The following is a 16,974-nucleotide window of genomic DNA, read 5'->3' on the forward strand; positions in this document are numbered from 1 at the left end:
TGGATGGCCCCGTGTCACTGAGAACTTAAAATAGATTTGGAGTAGGTTTTCCAAGCATGATATGGAAATTAAAATAAAAACGTGAAGCAACAAAATCATTGCGTGAAAGTACCCTGGAGATAAAGCAGCCTGGAATCAGAAGTTACCAGCTATAGCTACAAGTCTTTGAAATGTAGGATATAGTTATATGATAGCTGATTACATTTATTTCAGACCTGTTGATAGTGCTGAATGTAGTAGCTGATGCAGTTATAGCAGCTGAGAGGTGACCAGTAAGACTAAGAAAAATACAGATATTTAACCCCAATTATATACTTCAGCTATTGTTCATGTTATTTAAATAAAAATCTCAGAATTTGCTGCTAATAGTTTACTTTAGTGTACAAAATTCTTGAAAAAAAAGGAGTACAAAAATCTGAAGTTTGGAAATTACTTTAGATTTATTAAAGCAATTTTCATTTCATTTTATGTTGGTTTGATTCAGCTAAGCTCTTCTCTGGAGCTGTTATATCTTTAGTTGAGGTCTTGGGTCAGTCATGCTGCAAATAATCTCTTTTTATGAGTAGACTCAAGGCATGTTTACTTTCTGTACATTGATTTAGAAGGAGAAAGATTCCAATCCAGATCCAAACAAGTAGTTGTTCTTGTAATAATTGCAGAATGTTTTTTCTTATGTAGGAGGAGATAAATGCACAATTTTTTTTTTTTTTTTCCATAATGTATTGCAGGAAACAAAAAGTGCTTGTTGCTTTAACATTTTGTGGAAAACCCAAGTTTCACCCAATTTCCAAATTATCTCCACACAAACAAGTCCTCCACCCCAAGCCCCTAACAGCCTAGTAGAGAAATCCTGTGCAGACCAAGAAAAGAAATCCTTTGTGGTTTTTGTATCTTGTACTGATAAGTTCATTTTTTAGAAGAGGAAATACTTTTCCCAGCATAACCGCAGGTACAGGTTCATCTCTTGCTTGCCTAAAGTCCTTGTAAGAAACTAATCCTGAGATTTTCATCATTTGGATGAGATCAGTCAGATATTCATGCACTCAAAGGGGTTCTAAGGATACTTTTGTACATACTTAAGATGCTTCCAAAGGTTCCCTTTTTCTGACTCCTCATAAACCACCCAACCAACCAGATCCAAGAATTGCCAGCATTTTAAAACCCAAGGATCCCTTCATGTGTAAAGTGGAATTCTTTTTGTCTAGTCAGTACAATATTTTTATACAAATTTTTTTTAAAGCCATTCTAGATGGGAATTAATTCCAGGTGATTTTTGGAATAGGACATACAAAACACACAGTGCATGTCCACTGAGAAATATGTTGTTGTTTCCTGCTTGAGTTTTTCAACACTGATCAAGCTTGGCTGGAGTGTACTGGTCTGAACACCTCAGACTGAGCAAGGCATGGTGATATTGCCCACCCTACTTTTGGCAAGTGTTGCATTTTGTTTGCCAGTTTTGTGGTACTGTTTGTTCCCTTTACTGGTCTCTTTTTCCCTCCACCACTCAGTCAGTGAATTTTCTTTTGCCCTACTTGAATCTGCTGCCTGCTATTACTTCCTTCAGCCACATCTGCTTCCCCACACCCTTTATGTCCACTGAAACTTTGTGATCTTCTGTACAAATTTTCCCATCCCCCTTGTCTGCTTTGCCATTTCTGAACATTATTTTAGATCATGTTCACATCCAGCATGAAATGAGTTCTGCTGGCAGAAAAACACAGCAGCTTTAATGTGCTCAAGTTGCCTGAGATTACTTGATAAAAAAGAAATTGCAATTTCTGATAGGTAATGCTTTCAGATGTTAAGCCTGGGACAGCCATGGGGCAGAAAAATCCTTACTAAAGGCAGATTCCCTCCTATTTATCAGAAGCCCAAAACACCATTTTTCTGATATGAAACTTGTCTTGCTTTTACCACAGTCTCAGTGCAATTTGGCACTGTATTTCTTACACATTAAAAAAAAAAAAAATTAAAAATGGCTTTATCATCCTGCACAGAAAAATCCTTTATGTTATAGAGTTACAGACAGGGAAATACAATGAAGTATATTCAGTGTTTATTTTTACATTGAAAGCTATTGCTGTCTCTTCCTCGTATTTTTGCTGGCAATAACAGGGTAGAAATGCTTTATTCCACAAATTATGTACTTCTAGCATAGTGTTTTAAAATTACCTGTACAAAAGAGACTTTCAGTTAATCCATATAGGCATCTGGAAATTGGTTTGAATGCAAGCAGCTAATGGTCACAGCAATTTGCATGGGAGCAGGTTTAATGTAAATCTAGGCACTGTTTAGTTATGTTTTTATAAATGTTGGATGTGAGGAATGAAAAAATACTATAGTAAATGGGGAATAAAATCAAAAGCTAAATGCTTAAGGCATTTTTTTTAGAATTCTAGACTCAGTTATCTAATGAACTTGTGTTTTGATGAGATGTGGCACTTTAATTCCCTTTAAAAACAAAAAAACCCAACCTAAGCTGATCTTTTGTCACTCTTCAAGTACTAACAATTATTAGTGATAAGTTAATACTCCTATTGACATCAATGGGAGGAAGAAGTGTGAGGAAATACTAAGACTGTAGGCAAATAAATGTCTCGTATAATTATTCTATTCTTAGCATCTTGCATTGCAATAAGTAGCTTAAGCTTTTCAATGCTAATAACTCGTACAACTTCCATCATAATGCTTCCTTCATCTGAAGGCATCAGTTTATGACATTTACTCTCCCTGTTTAGCAAGGAAGAGTGGAAGCTCCTTGCTATAAATTGTCTGAGGTCAACTGATTTCTTTTTGCTCATAAAGTGTAGCTCTTGCACAGATGGTTGAGAAGGTGCAGAATATTATAGTCATTCCATTTTTAATTGTCTCTATATGCCTTGGAATTTAAAGAGAATTGAGGATGTATGGCAGTAGCTTTCCCTGTATAATCAGGTTGCTATGGTAAACCTATTATTCTATACAAAGAAAAAGTATGTTTAGTAAAGCGCCGATCCCTTTTCAGTATAACATGAGCTTCAAATTAGTTTCGAATGATTGAATTTGTTTTGTAAGTATCTTATCACAATAGCTCAGCAAAGGTCACAGAATAAGGTGTGGCTTTTGGTATTTCAGTAGCAGACACATCCTATATAGTTAGCTGTTCAGAAAAAATAGGACTTTAATTCTTTGTTAAATTATCTCCTTAGAGTGAGCCCACTTCACATAATCTAACCAAAATCTCACTACTTCAGAATCTCACTACTTTTGGAGGCAAAATATCTTTATAGCCAGTACAAAGTTCCAGTTATTTAGTGACACCACTAAATTAATTTCTCATGCTGATCTTGTAACATTTGTAAAAGTAAAGGAACTAATAATTTGAGTATCAATTTCAGCAGCATTGTACTAAGCTACTGTAATTGTATCTTTGAATATTTAAAAGTAAAGAAATAGCTCAAAGAAATCCTTTTTCCAGAGAACTTGCTGGCTGAGGTTTCTGTCTGCTTTCAAGACACTTTTAATTCTGCTGAGGTCTGCAGTCAGATATCTAAACTGTACCCTGAACTTAGGTGGGAGCCATGCAAAATAAAATATGAGGCACAGATTGGGAAAGTAGGGCCTAAATTCCCTTTGATCATGTATCTCTTACATGACAAAGATGTGCCTGATTTGCCTATGGATGGACTTCCCTCCATTTTTCTGCTGGTGAAACTGTTGCACATTAGCTGAAATGGATAATATTACTTGCAGCAGGGACTGAGAGGAGCCTGTTCCCACTGCATCACAAGGGACCAGCCACTGGACTCTAACTGATTAAATGAAGCATTAAAGAAGATAATTCTTAGTTACAGAACATGCAGGATCCTCATTACAGGACCTTCCTTTGCTCATTCCTCTGAAGGATTTTCCCTTTCTGATTACTCCTCTAGTCAAATCAGCTTGCTTAAAATGATTTTACTATCTTCAGGCATCCTTATTATAGCAATGGCTGGCCAGGAGACCACTGCTGAGGATTCTTCTTTTGTTTATGTTATAATCTCCACAACAGGTGGGTCCTGTTCATCAGGTACCTCTCAGCCTACAGGTTACTGACTCTTCCTTGGGACAGGGTGATGCTGCATTTTTGTAGAAGTGATCAGGTTGCCTAAGATGAATGCATAAAAAGGGACAAATTAGACTCAATAAAATTCTCTGTATGTTTAAGCACTAAGGATTTTTTTTCCCAATTTCTAATGTGGCTGTCCTTGGCAAAAAATTATAGCTCAGAGAATGTAGGCAAATAACATAATTTCTTCTGTACATAATCATATCTTAGATTTTGACATGATTACTAAGCACAACTCTATTCCTTGACGGGGGAGATGCACTTACTGTAAGAAGTTTCTTTCTGGAACAAGCATCCTCATATAATTGCCAATGCAACATAATTTTTAAACTATGCATATAATAAAGGTATTAAAAAGCATTTTCTCTAATTCTCTTTATCAGCATGTCTTTTCCAAAATTCTTGGACTTTATGTCCTTCTAGATTGAATCCTGGTGCATAAAATGTCAGCTCAAAAGTGCAATGTTGAGGCTTGGGAAGATGAAGAGTATAGAAGTTATAAAATGAGGAAATATTTTTCCATAAATAATAAGATCTCTCCCTAATCTGATTCAATTAACTGTTTTCTTAAAAAAACCACAAAAAACAACCCCCAAAACCCCACAGAAAAATATAACAAATTAAGGTTAGAAGTTGGGAAAAGAACGTTAATAATTATCTGTCAGTACCTTACCCTAAAAGGTTTTATTGTCATGGCACCTACAGTTAGAAAATCTCCACTAAGGTTTTCACTAACAGTCCTGCTCAATAAAATATTTCATCAAATGCTGAAAAAAATTAGTGCGGTGTGTTGTGAACTGTCTGGTTGCATAATGAAAGGCTGCACTTGGAGGATATTTTTTACTTTCTAGCAATACTGTAAATTTGGGGGTTGCAGTCAGTAGAGCAGTGACGAGGCCCAAGTTGAGTTTCACTGATGCTGTGATTAAATTAAATCAATAAGAGCAGGTTTTCTGCATCCTAGTCTGTGTCTCTGGTGGCAATTTTTCACACACAATATCCTTTCCCAAGCCCATCAAATGTAGGAGTTTGGTCCATGGTTGGTGCCATATTTGGAACGTTCTCACACCAGCATTGCATAAAATAATTTAAAAACATACAAAAGCAAACTTCTAGAAGTTCGGGCCCATTACCTGAACTAAATTTGTCTCAGATGTGTGGAATGTATGACTGTCCTGGATATTGATTTTTTTCCACATCTGGCCATTTACGGTTTTGGGTTGAAGATCTGTGGGAGCTTGGATAAATCTGTTGTCCCTTTAAGCTCTGGGGAGCTCTCCTGTAAATAGTTTGATGGAAGGGGAGACTGTGAAAGAGGTCGTGCTTATTTCCTCAGATCTAGACAAAAATTATGGGGATTTTTGCTTTCAAAAAGCTTGACAGAATATTTGAGGAATTATTTTTCTACATGAATAAAGAGTATCTTAGGTAGCTCTGTACATAGACTATAATTCTGATCACATTCTTCTTGGTGTTTCTGAGGTATGTGCTAAATATTTTAGATCAATTATAGAGGTTAATTATGCAGATAAGCATGGGCCAGCTCAGGTATGCTAAGTTCAGATATGAAAAACATGCAATACCAGTGATTGCTTATTGTTGCTGTTTCCACTAAGATTATAACAGTGATACTTTCCATGTGGTTGCCATGGAAGAGGAATAGTTTTGTCTTGCTATGTTTTTGGTTGGTTGGTTGGTTGGTTTTTAATTGTGTTTATTAGCAATACTTTAATTAATAGACCATGACTTGTTTTTGGGGATAGAATAGCATAGATTTAGGGTTTTATTCAATTTATTTTATTTTACTTTACTGGAATCATGACTCTTAACAATTATTTATTCTTGCAGGGAGATGTGAATGTGGCCAATGCACTTGTTTCCCTCCAGGAGACAACAGAGTTCATGGCAAAAACTGTGAATGTGATGATCGACAGTGTGAAAATGCAGATGGCGATGTCTGTGGGGGTATGTGTTCACTTGATATCACATAACACAGCATAGCTTAATTTAACAACATAACAGAACTAAATCTTGACACTATATAGCTTTCTGTTCCCCTTGATTTTATAGTGTAATGTCACTATAGACAATTTACATCTTTGATTAATAATAAGATGGCAGATTCTGTAAGAAACAAGCGCTAGAAACATTGAATATGTTAGGGAACATTTATCTTAAGACTTCAGGAATGTTAACACATAAATGAAAGTGCTGTAGTATATCCTAAATTTCATCAGTGTTCATTAGACAAGAATACAAGCACTTTAACAAAAACCTAAAGCACTAGGTAACTTTACATTGTATTTAGTACAATTGATGTTTTATTGAGGGTGTTGTAATAAACCTGAAGGTACTAATGACCAGAAAAACCTTTAAATATTTCATATTCACTGACAGTGATATGCCTGTTTTCTAAAAAAAGTAGCAAAATATGTTATGAAAGAATCTAAAATTCTTGAGAGACAGTGTCATAGTAATTGTAGATGCAGATGGTTTATTTTAGTGTTGCCAGTGAAAACCTTACCTTGTGATATTTCAGTAAAGTTTATCGGCATTTAGCAGTATTTCAAGATAGTTTGGGATATATAAGTGCATACATACCACAAGGCATTTTATAAGCAGGTGAATAATATTTACCCTAAATGCTGTCTTTCTAGATTTTATTTGCTTTATTTTTAAAATGACTGTTTGGTTCTAAATATTAACAAAGTTGTTGATATGAAGAATGGCACATTGTATTGTAGTCCTTATTTCTATGTAAGAAAAAGAATGTATTGCTTCATGATCCTCATGTACATAAAAAATTCTGACTACAGGGAATATTTCTTCAAGGTGTCTGCCATGCAGAATATAGACATATATAGAAAATTTTTCTTTGAATGTCTAACCAGCCATAAAAATAGTTTACAGCATTCAGAGTAATTCAATAATAAGTGTGTAGAAGAAAAATAATTTGAAATTTAATTTTGTGTAAAGGACATAAAAGTACTGAGAAGCACTGAAAATCTGTTTCATATTTGTTAGAAATTAAATAGTTGGGAAACAAAATTCATCATCATCCATGCTAAAAATATCTGTTTATATCACTCATATTTTACATTATTACATCTTCCTCTCTTTCTTTTGGGTTTGTCCATACTTCCATCTCAGCCTGAACTTCCTGAAATGTCTTTCTGAACTGCTTATTCTTTCCTCTTTCCTTGTCCTCTTTTCATTGCTATTTTTCTACCACTGTTGCTGCCTAGGCAATCACAGTAAGGACATAAGCCCTTGCTAGTAAATCTGTCTTTGGAGCATTATAAACTGGACTGTGTGGGGTCTGACAGTGAGCACTGAGTGCCTGTAAGCACAAAGAAGGAAGACCAGTGTTTTCAGAATAAATGCATGCTGAAATGAGAAATGTGAATGACAACCTAAATGACTTGAATAGGAATTGTTGCTGTCCTCCTCCAACCAGCAGAGACTGATTAATAGCTTGCTTTCTAGACCAGCTGTCCATGCAACGAAAGAAAGACATGAGGCGAAAGCTATGATAAATTAGGGTACAACTGAATGAGACCCTATGGCCATGTTTCTGCGTGATTGTGGTGAGTCATTCACTTAAAAATTCAGCTGTCCATCAATGCAGGACCAAGAATAGAGACTTAATGTCTCCACAAAGACAGAGGTTGCAGGAGGAGTCGGCATAGATTTCACAGCACTCTGCTGTTAGAAATTGATTCATATAATTATGGAATCACAGAATAGTTTGGGTTGAAGGGGACCTTTAAAGACCATCTAGTCTGACATGGACAGGGACCATTTCACTAAGACCAGGCTGCTCAGAGCCCCATCCAACCTGGCCTTGAACATTTTCGGGGATGGGGAATCCACATCTCTTGCCACTTGTTGCAGGGCTCAACACCCTAATGATAAAAAAATCTCTTCCTTATGTCCAAGCTAAACCCACCGTCTTTCAGTTTAAAACCATTATTCCTTGTTCTGTCACTACAGACCTTGGTAAAAAAATCTCTCCCCCTCTTTTTTATACTCCCCCTTTAAAACATCGAAAGGTCACAGTAAGGTCTCCCCAGAGCCTTCTCTTCTCCAGGATAAACTATCTCAATGCTCTCAGCCATTTCTCATAAGAGGGGTGCTCCATCCCTCTGACCAGTTTTGGGGACCACCTCTGGACCTTCTCCAACAGTTTCATGTCTTTCGTGTACTAGGGACCCCAGAGCTGGACACAGTACTCCAGCTGGGGTCTCATCAGAGTGGAGTGGAGGGGGAGTCTCACCTTCCTTGACCTGCTTTCCCAGTCTTTCCTTCACGTTCCACTTCCTTTGTCTGTGCCTCTGTACAGAGACTTAACATGCTAAGACTGGAGGAGATGTCTCATGCAGCCTTTTTGAGATAGATATGTTCTACCTAATGGCCCATTCCCTACTGTTGAGGTTTTTTGATTATGTAAGATTTTCCCAGGTGTACTGCAGTGTTGATCCACAGAAGTATTTAACATCACATTTCCTTTGGCTTTATTTGGTTCTTTGAGTCTTTCATGTGCAAGTTAAGTGGTTTTGGTGCACACACATGACCAGAGAATCCCAGGTTTTTCAGCATAAGTTCTTGGCAAGGCTGTGTCACTTTTTTACACCAGGCTGATATTTACTTGTCCCATATACTGGTGAGATATATTTCTCTCTGCCCTCTGAGGTTATGGCTGTGCTGCTCACCGCAGATGTGTCCTGAGCTTTCAAGTGGTATTTGTTTTCTTTCTGTGTCCAGTCACATTTTCCAGTGATTTCATCATTGGCTGCTCTACCTCATGGGGTCGACCGTTGTCCATTACAATTTTTTTCTATTTCAGGATTGAGGGCAGGCAGACAACAAGAACACAGAAAAACAGTAAAGATCAATTTGGAATGGAACTCCATTCACTTCGATTTGTTCTCTGGACAATTATTGGCTTAGCTATGAGATCTTTTCACAGCCAAGTAGCAGCCATTGAAAGAATGAAACAAAACCTCTGGGGTCCTCTGCATACTACAAGTTTCTGTAGAATTATGCTGATTAAAAACTCTGCAATAAGACCCAACCCAACAAAAATAGTAAAAAGTTGGTTGAAACGAGGATCACTAGCAAAGGTTTAAACTTGTAACAGGTAACTCATAACAAGACTCTTACATATTTCTGTGGATGCAGGCATTTTGTATTACATCAGTATATCATTCTGTGCTTCAAATAGTCGGCCACCAATTAGAACATTAGCTTTGGTAAGACCTTTTATTGTTTATTCATAGATGGCTGCACTGTCCTCAGCACTAAGAAACAACTAAGACTGATCATTCCAGTAAACCAGTTTTTAACTGTTGACAGTGGAATACTTTAAGTCTGATTCCTTTATTTGCAAGTGAACAATTCCACTTTGATGACTTTTTAACTAATTCTTTTGGCTACAGCACATTAGAATACAATCCTCACCAAAACACAATCCTAACACTGTAGGGAATCCAGCTGTGTCATGTCACATCAAAGAGTAAATGCAGATTATCTTTTTTGTTTGTTTATACCAATGCCTTTTGGTAAAAGGCATTAGTTATCATTAGTTTGAAATTCTGGTTATACTATAAAAGCTTGTAGAAGCTAGAGGAGTTGACTTATTCTTGGAGTAAATGCTGAGGTAATTAATATTTCCCTCCTTACTCAGATTTGCCTTCACACCTCTCTTTTCTCTAAGAAAAAAGTGCAGCAAAAACTCTGCTTGAGACTTTATGGGAGGGGAAGCTAATATATTTTTAGGAAATCTGCAAGTAAATTAATTTTCAGCACTCAGACACATCCTTTCATTGATTTCATTTACTCATACCCTCACATCCAAATACAACCATCAAAGTGTCTGCATTTAATAGTGTGGTCAGGATTCCTTGTGTGTGATATAGAACATGGACAAGGGATGCCACCCATCAAGTTCTCGGTATGTCTTTGTTTCTTCTTGACTGACAATAACAACCTGGTCTTTAAATACATCTTTTATATACTTAGGACACAAAAGTTAGGGTAATCCTTTTGACTCAGAGTTTTGCTTACTTTTATCTCTGTAAACTTCAGGCAAGTCTGGTGCCTGTTGTCTGTGCTTCCTGATTTTTGACATTCTTAGGACAAAGTTGTTCTTGTTGGGCTTATGAGGAAAAGAATGACACAAGTTATGTGCTGCATCTGCACTGACATCTTTTGTTGTTGATCAAACAGTCTTCTGCCAGCAAATCATCATGTCATTCATTATATAATTGCTTTAGGAGAGTGCAGACCTTCTGATTTTGACAAAGTAATACATTCTTTAGTTTACTTCTGTGAATGTGTTGTTGGTTATCAATGTAGGTCATGTGTTTCTTCTGGTGCTTACTTACACATTTCCATCCATCCGTCATTCACAGCAGTGTTAAGATTTCCAACGTTAGTCTCTATGAATTGCCAGAGAACAAGGGAAAATCTGGAGTTTGTAAGGCATACATATACCTTAAGCCACAATTCGCAGCTTTCCAATGATTTAAACTTTTGAAACTGAGGCAGAAACTTCCATATCACATTCTTATAGTGATGGATTCTAGGATTGCACAGTCATCACCAGGATGTACAACAGTAAAGCTCCCTCTCAAAAGTCTGGTATAAGTTGCCCCTAATTGCTATGTTCATTTGAATATAAAATTTTCATTGCTATCCAGCCAGGATAAATAATTGGATTCAGAGGAAGTACTGCTTTTTTTTTTTTTCTTTTTTTTTTGGAATATAAGATATACAACAGAAAATGTAAAACTGTAAAACCTTTTTTTTATGGAAGTTCTATGTCTGTACTGCAGAAATTATGAATGACATTTAATTTTGTCATCTGTTCAGTGAAGCAAAAGCATGATATTTTCAGATAACATGTTCTTATGAGGACCAGTAAGACCATAACCATAGAAATGAGAAAGCTATGATTAATTAAATGCTTCATTAAGAAAAAGCAAAGTATGGTACAGTTGCTCATTTCAGTCAGACAGTTTTCTCATTTCTTGCACTGATGTTGAACCACAGAAACAGAAGTATATAAGACATTTGTGGAAGTCTCTAATATATGTAGAAACCAAATTAGGAAAGAAAAATAATACCTGTCTATCTCCCCAACAAAGACAAGTTTTGGCACTGACTGGTCTGAGAATTCAGAAATATGATTCCTGATTCTACCATGGCTTCACCAACCATATGGCACATAATTTCAAAGTCTTCAGCCACCTAAGTTAAAGCACCTTTTATCACCTGTGATTCCCACGACTACCTTTGCCTGACCCCAGCTGGGCTCCACAAGGACACAGGGGTGCCTGCCTGGCTGCTGCCATCATAAAGATGTCCTTGATGCCTTAGGGCTTGTCCAATGGCACTGGGCATCTGAATTGAAATTCTAATTTCTCTGAGGTTCCTGCCATGTTAAAATAAGAGTTTATATCCTACCCAACAGTTCTTTCATCTGTGCTATCGAGGAGTCTTTAAAGGAGGGACCATATTCTTTTGACTGTGGAATCTGAACATATAATTGTTAGAGCATTCAGTTTGTATACTATATATAGAAAGTGAACATACTAGATAGATATATTATCTCTCTATATATTACTTAATAGAGAATTTTTATGATGGTATTTGTTATTGAAAAATACAATTTATTCTCTTGGGGGAAAAAAATCCAAACTAAACAGAAAACCAAACCAACAGTTCAAACACATGTTTACTGAGTAAAACTGCTACTAACAAAAGTGAAAATGATAGTATCAAATAATGGAGAACTCCTAGGCTAACTGGAATAAAACTAATGCGAATTAGGGTTTTATTTTGACAATACTAAGAGGAGAGTTAATGATTCAATGCCTGTGCCTTTGTGTTTAACTGCTTCATCCTAGTTCTGAGGCACATCCAGGGGCAGCAACAGATAAATCTGAAAGGATTCGTAGGTCTTAGATACAAGAGTGACTACTGTAGCTGGTACAGGTATTAATGACATTGCATAGTCTGCATTAAATTAAATGAATTTTAATTTTTCTAACGTTTCTTTTAAATGCACTACAAGTTTCTGTCCTGGTCACCCAGACATTTGTGGGTGACTTTTCATTTGTCTGAAAAGTCAACACTTTACACAGATACACAGAAAGCTTAGTTTGTTTAGCTTTTCAGATAGCATAAAATGTGATTCATGTTTGCAAAAAGCATTTTAACTTAATCTTTCTGCTCAAATGGGCAGTAAAGGAATTGCTAGTATTATAACATTTAAGTTGATTAATAGATATTAATATTGTGAATCCAGAAGGGGCTTTTCTGTTGAACCTCTTCTATTGGGCTATAAATAGCCATTACACTATTCCCATGCTTCCCCTACACTCTCTGCACTATGTCTCAGCAGGCCATGCTCTCAGAACCCCTAAGACCTGTGTAGCCCACACCAACATCACTTAAAAGTTTGTTCCAGTAGTCATCACCCTTGTTTGAAAAGCTGGTTCATTTCTTAAATGATTTTGTCTCTATCAGGTTTTCTCTCTTGCTTTGTCTTTCTCTGGTAGTTTGAGAATACCCTTTCTGATACCCTTTGAATTCCTTGGAACTTTTTAGTACCCTTCCACGTCTTGCAAAAATCTCTTCAAACTTAACGCCATCTCACCAATGCTCCAATTTTGTTCCTGCTCACTTTTCTCTGGGTAGGTAGATGTGAGGATGACACTGGCCCTTTTTCCTGCAGAGTTTCACTTGAAGGTGTTACTGACCTGCCTGACAGTTGTATTACTCAAACTGAAGCCACAGTCCACCTTTATTAGAATTAGAGAAGACTAACTGACCTACTTTGAAAATATAATAGACGGTCAGTGTATAGCTTCACATTTATATTAGGCTTCTCCAACTGCAGTTGTCACAACTGTTCCTGTCTTCTGATATTCAAGAAAAACTGAAAAATAAAAATCAGTGTTCTAATAATGTTTTTAGCAACTTGTTTAGCATATTTGGGCAGGGTAATGAAGCCTGCTTGCTCAGAAGTATTTCTCCCAGATATATGTGGTTTAATATTCTCTTCTGTTAATAATAAAATGGAAAGTCCTGCAATTTAAAAGAAAAAAAAAATGGAAGACCTGTTTCTATTTAAATACAGAGAGAAATATTTGTTTCATTTTCTGTGGTGTTCTCTATCAGGGAACCTGTGTTATGCTGCAATTTTTCATATTCTTAGTACACTTTTAAAACTTTTATTTTTCATCCAGTTAAAATACATTATATTATATTAATTTGAGAAACTTCTGTTCCTGAGGTGCCAAATTTTGCTTGGGCCTGGCCTCAATTTGCCGTTCAGGAACATCATCTGGTTGTAATAATTGGTCTGTAAAGAAGAACCAGCTTCCTCTGTAATAATTACTTCACTTTTTTCATTGTGCTGGTGCTCCCATGTAGTGGTGCCTTTTGTATTACAAAATGATCATGCAGATTTTTGGGGAATACCAACAGCAGCTGCATGAGTAGTCCCAAACTGAAATTTCCCACAACAATACAATTTCAATTCCAGGCATGGCAAGAAATAATTCATCCTGGTGTCCAGTTTGGTTCAGGTTGATTTGGGTTATAATGGGCTCCTGCTAGTAATCTGTCACAGCTTGCTTTTTTGCTGAATTCATGTTTCACATTTAAATCTTGTGGTTATGTGAGTTATAATTCTAAATAAAATGATAGTGTATTTGACACCATCTTTCTATCCTTTACCTCTCCCCATCAAAGTGTTTATTCTCTGAGAATTAATTTTTAAAACATTGTTGATTATTTAAAAGTTCATTAACATAGATTTTTATGAATGAGCATTTTCAATGCAATTTGGTTTTGATTTTAACTGTTTTATGTTAGGTCTGAAATGTTAATAGACCAACACTTCCCAGTAAATCTGCTTAATCTGAGTATTTAGGGGTAAAGAAAAATCTCTAATTGAAGAAGTCCAGATGAAATGAATTGCTTAACATCATAAAACACTCATTTAACTATTCAGATTGCCCCTTTGTTCTGTGATTTGCAAGGAGGATATTCACAACTAGACCATGTAAAGCAGTTTTTCTCAGGCTACCACACACATATGAGATAGCTTAAAGTTAACAAGCACTGGGCTGAACACTTGTACACTTGCCACCCAATATATGAGGCATCCAAAAAGCTGCAGCTGCCCAAGCTGGTGTCAGGTAGAAACAAATATTACTTTTGTAAAACTGATTATTTGAGACAAAAGAATCCTTTATGATTTGGCGATTTATATGGCATAAAGGAGGAGAGAAGTGGTCATTACAGAAAAATGCAAGTCAGGTTTTATGTGGTAAACAACAAGCTCTGTTTGATGCAAATTTATAGATTATTCATTACCTTTTTGACTTGTGTAAAGGCTTTACAGACATGATCAGTCTCTTTATTCATAACACATAATGACTACAAGAAAAATGCCTTAAAATTATTTTCTCAGAGAAATTGCCATGGATTTCTTACTATTCACTGCAAAAATGAGTGCAAGGGTTTGTATCTTCACAAATCATTTTCCAGCAGTGACATCCAGTTGTATATTTTGCTCTTAATTGGTTGAGCCAATCTGAATTCTTATCTTTATGTTATTAATTAAAAATAAATAAGGTAGATAAAAATTAAGCTTCTGACAGAAGCTTAATTTTAGTTAATGTAGACAATTGCATGACATATCTGGAAGGAGCATATGGGAAAGTACTTATGCTTGGTTTTTACCTCTTGTATTTTGGGTTGTCATATAGTTGTTCCTGCTTCCCAGTCTAACACAGAAATTCAAGTAGCATCAAGCTTCTATTGTTGCTAGTTATCAATTTTTAGAAGTGGGTAGAAATAATGTCATAATAGGACTGTGTCATTTTTACTGAGCCTTTAAAGGTTGTATAGATAATATGATAAAAAAACCCAAAGATCAATACAGAATCTGGGATACAAAAGTTATTTTAAACTTTTAGGTGCTGGAAATGACAGCTCCAAGACTTTGGTGCTCCCAGTATTTTTGTAATTAGAATTTGTAAAGTATCTGACTATCAGTAAGCCTGAATGAATTCCACTTACAGCAAACTACCAGGTTTGTCTCTCCTCTGGGCCTCTGCCAGTGCTGCCTCTCAGTTTACAATATCAAGTTGCACTGGAAGCTTATAGGAAGTCCACTAATGAGAAAAACAAAATTGATGGTTTGCTTCCCTGCATCCTATGGCTCAGTGCTTTCCCAGATACTCCTACTACTTATTCCCTTCTTCCCAGCCTGTGCTCCCAAATTATCTCAGTCCCTTCATTTCTACTCCCTTGACCTACATAGCAGGTAGGATAGGACAAAAGTCACTGGTATGTATAATTTGCTTCCCAGATTAGCTCAGGAATTATTGTCTCTGATGCAGAAATACTATTCAAAGCTGAAAAATGTAATTCTGTCTGAGACATTTCTTACTTCTTTTTTCTTTTCTATTCTCCATTCCTATATTCTTGGCTGTATTTTTTGTCACTTTTCCCTTCTTCTTGGCCAAATTTTCTACTCAGTTTACTATTCCACATATTTTTGATGAAATATTCAACATAATTCTTTTATTTATCTTTGTACAAATAATTCTCAAAAATTTATATTTTATCTCCCACCCACCCCTCCCTTAAAAGTGTGAATTGTGGCTTTTAGAGTCTATTTTTCACCCATGTTCTAGGGTTTCTTTCACCTTTCCCAGTGTTGTTTTCTGCACCCCACTAGGGAGCCCTGTTAAACACAAGATGAGAGAACTGGAGAAGGCCATCCTGCTGGGAAGCTGTGCTATCCACCCATCTGTCTGCATGCACTTCATACTGAAGAGGTCTGAAGCTGTGACCACAGTCACTGGTTTCTGCTTGTCTTGCTCATAACCAACCTTGGTGTCATTACAGGCCACGGTATCTGCTCATGTGGCCGATGTATTTGCCAGGATGGGTGGTTTGGAAAGTTGTGCCAGCACTCAAGGAAGTGCAACATGACGGAGGAGGAGAGCAGAAGTCTCTGCGAGTCAGCGGATGGCATATTGTGCTCCGGGAAGGGTAAGATCTGGCAGCTGAGCTACCCTATGTCAGCGCCTGCCAGAGGAAAATAATCACCTTCTGGAAGACTAATGTGTGTGGTAGGGGGTTGTTGTTTAGTAACCCTTTCCTTCAAAGGCACTCATTATTAAAAGGATGTTATATTTGGGTCCGTAAGGCACTTACATCCATTTTGTCAGACACCCACCCCAGCCATACGGGTTCAGCAGCGCTGCTCTCCTATGCAATTTGTTAGTAGCATATAATTTCCTGTATGTGTTTAGCTGATGGTCTGCGTGGAACAGCTGTACATTATAAACTAACTGTTAGTGCTCCTTCCATTTTGGGGGAAAAGGGCACTACCCACAGTAACACTCTAGTGGGGAAGATGGCAAATGTAATATATTGGACAACAGTAAGTGGAGGAAAGTGTTTAAAAGCAACATGTGGTATCCTTAATCACTCTGCTCCCCAACACATCTGCAAAGGAAAAGTAGATGTCTGCAACCCCCACAAATGAATCCTGCAAACTTTCTCATTTACCAGTTTTCATTCAGATGGTTGCATCAGCTTCAGTTCAGCTCTAAAAAATTGCCACAGGGAAGAATAAAAGTTAGAAAATCTTGATAATTATCTGAAATTATTCTCTGAGGTTCTTACCTTGCCATCTTTCAGGCTAGGAAATTGCATTAATGGAAAGAGGGCTTTTTAGCTCCCCCATAGTGCAAATTGCCTATTTTTGTATATGATATGTCTGAAAGAGAATAGACAAAAAAGAGACTGGTTGGAGGCTAGAATGCACCCAATCCAGACTCTCTGTGCCATTT

The 16,974-nt window shown here is 36.7% G+C and overlaps 1 protein-coding gene across 1 annotated transcript in view; it reads left to right on the forward strand.

Moving 5' to 3' along the window:
- The window catches only part of ITGBL1 (integrin subunit beta like 1), a 140,677-nt gene that overhangs the window by 114,948 nt on the left and 8,755 nt on the right, over positions 1–16,974 (forward strand). The window contains exons 8-9 of the mRNA XM_048295899.1: positions 5,939–6,055; positions 16,022–16,168. Coding sequence (XP_048151856.1) covers positions 5,939–6,055; positions 16,022–16,168 — 264 coding nt within the window. The remainder of the gene's footprint in view (positions 1–5,938; positions 6,056–16,021; positions 16,169–16,974) is intronic.

Source organism: Corvus hawaiiensis, chromosome 2 (genome assembly GCF_020740725.1).
Source record: "Corvus hawaiiensis isolate bCorHaw1 chromosome 2, bCorHaw1.pri.cur, whole genome shotgun sequence".
Classification (NCBI taxonomy): domain Eukaryota; kingdom Metazoa; phylum Chordata; class Aves; order Passeriformes; family Corvidae; genus Corvus; species Corvus hawaiiensis.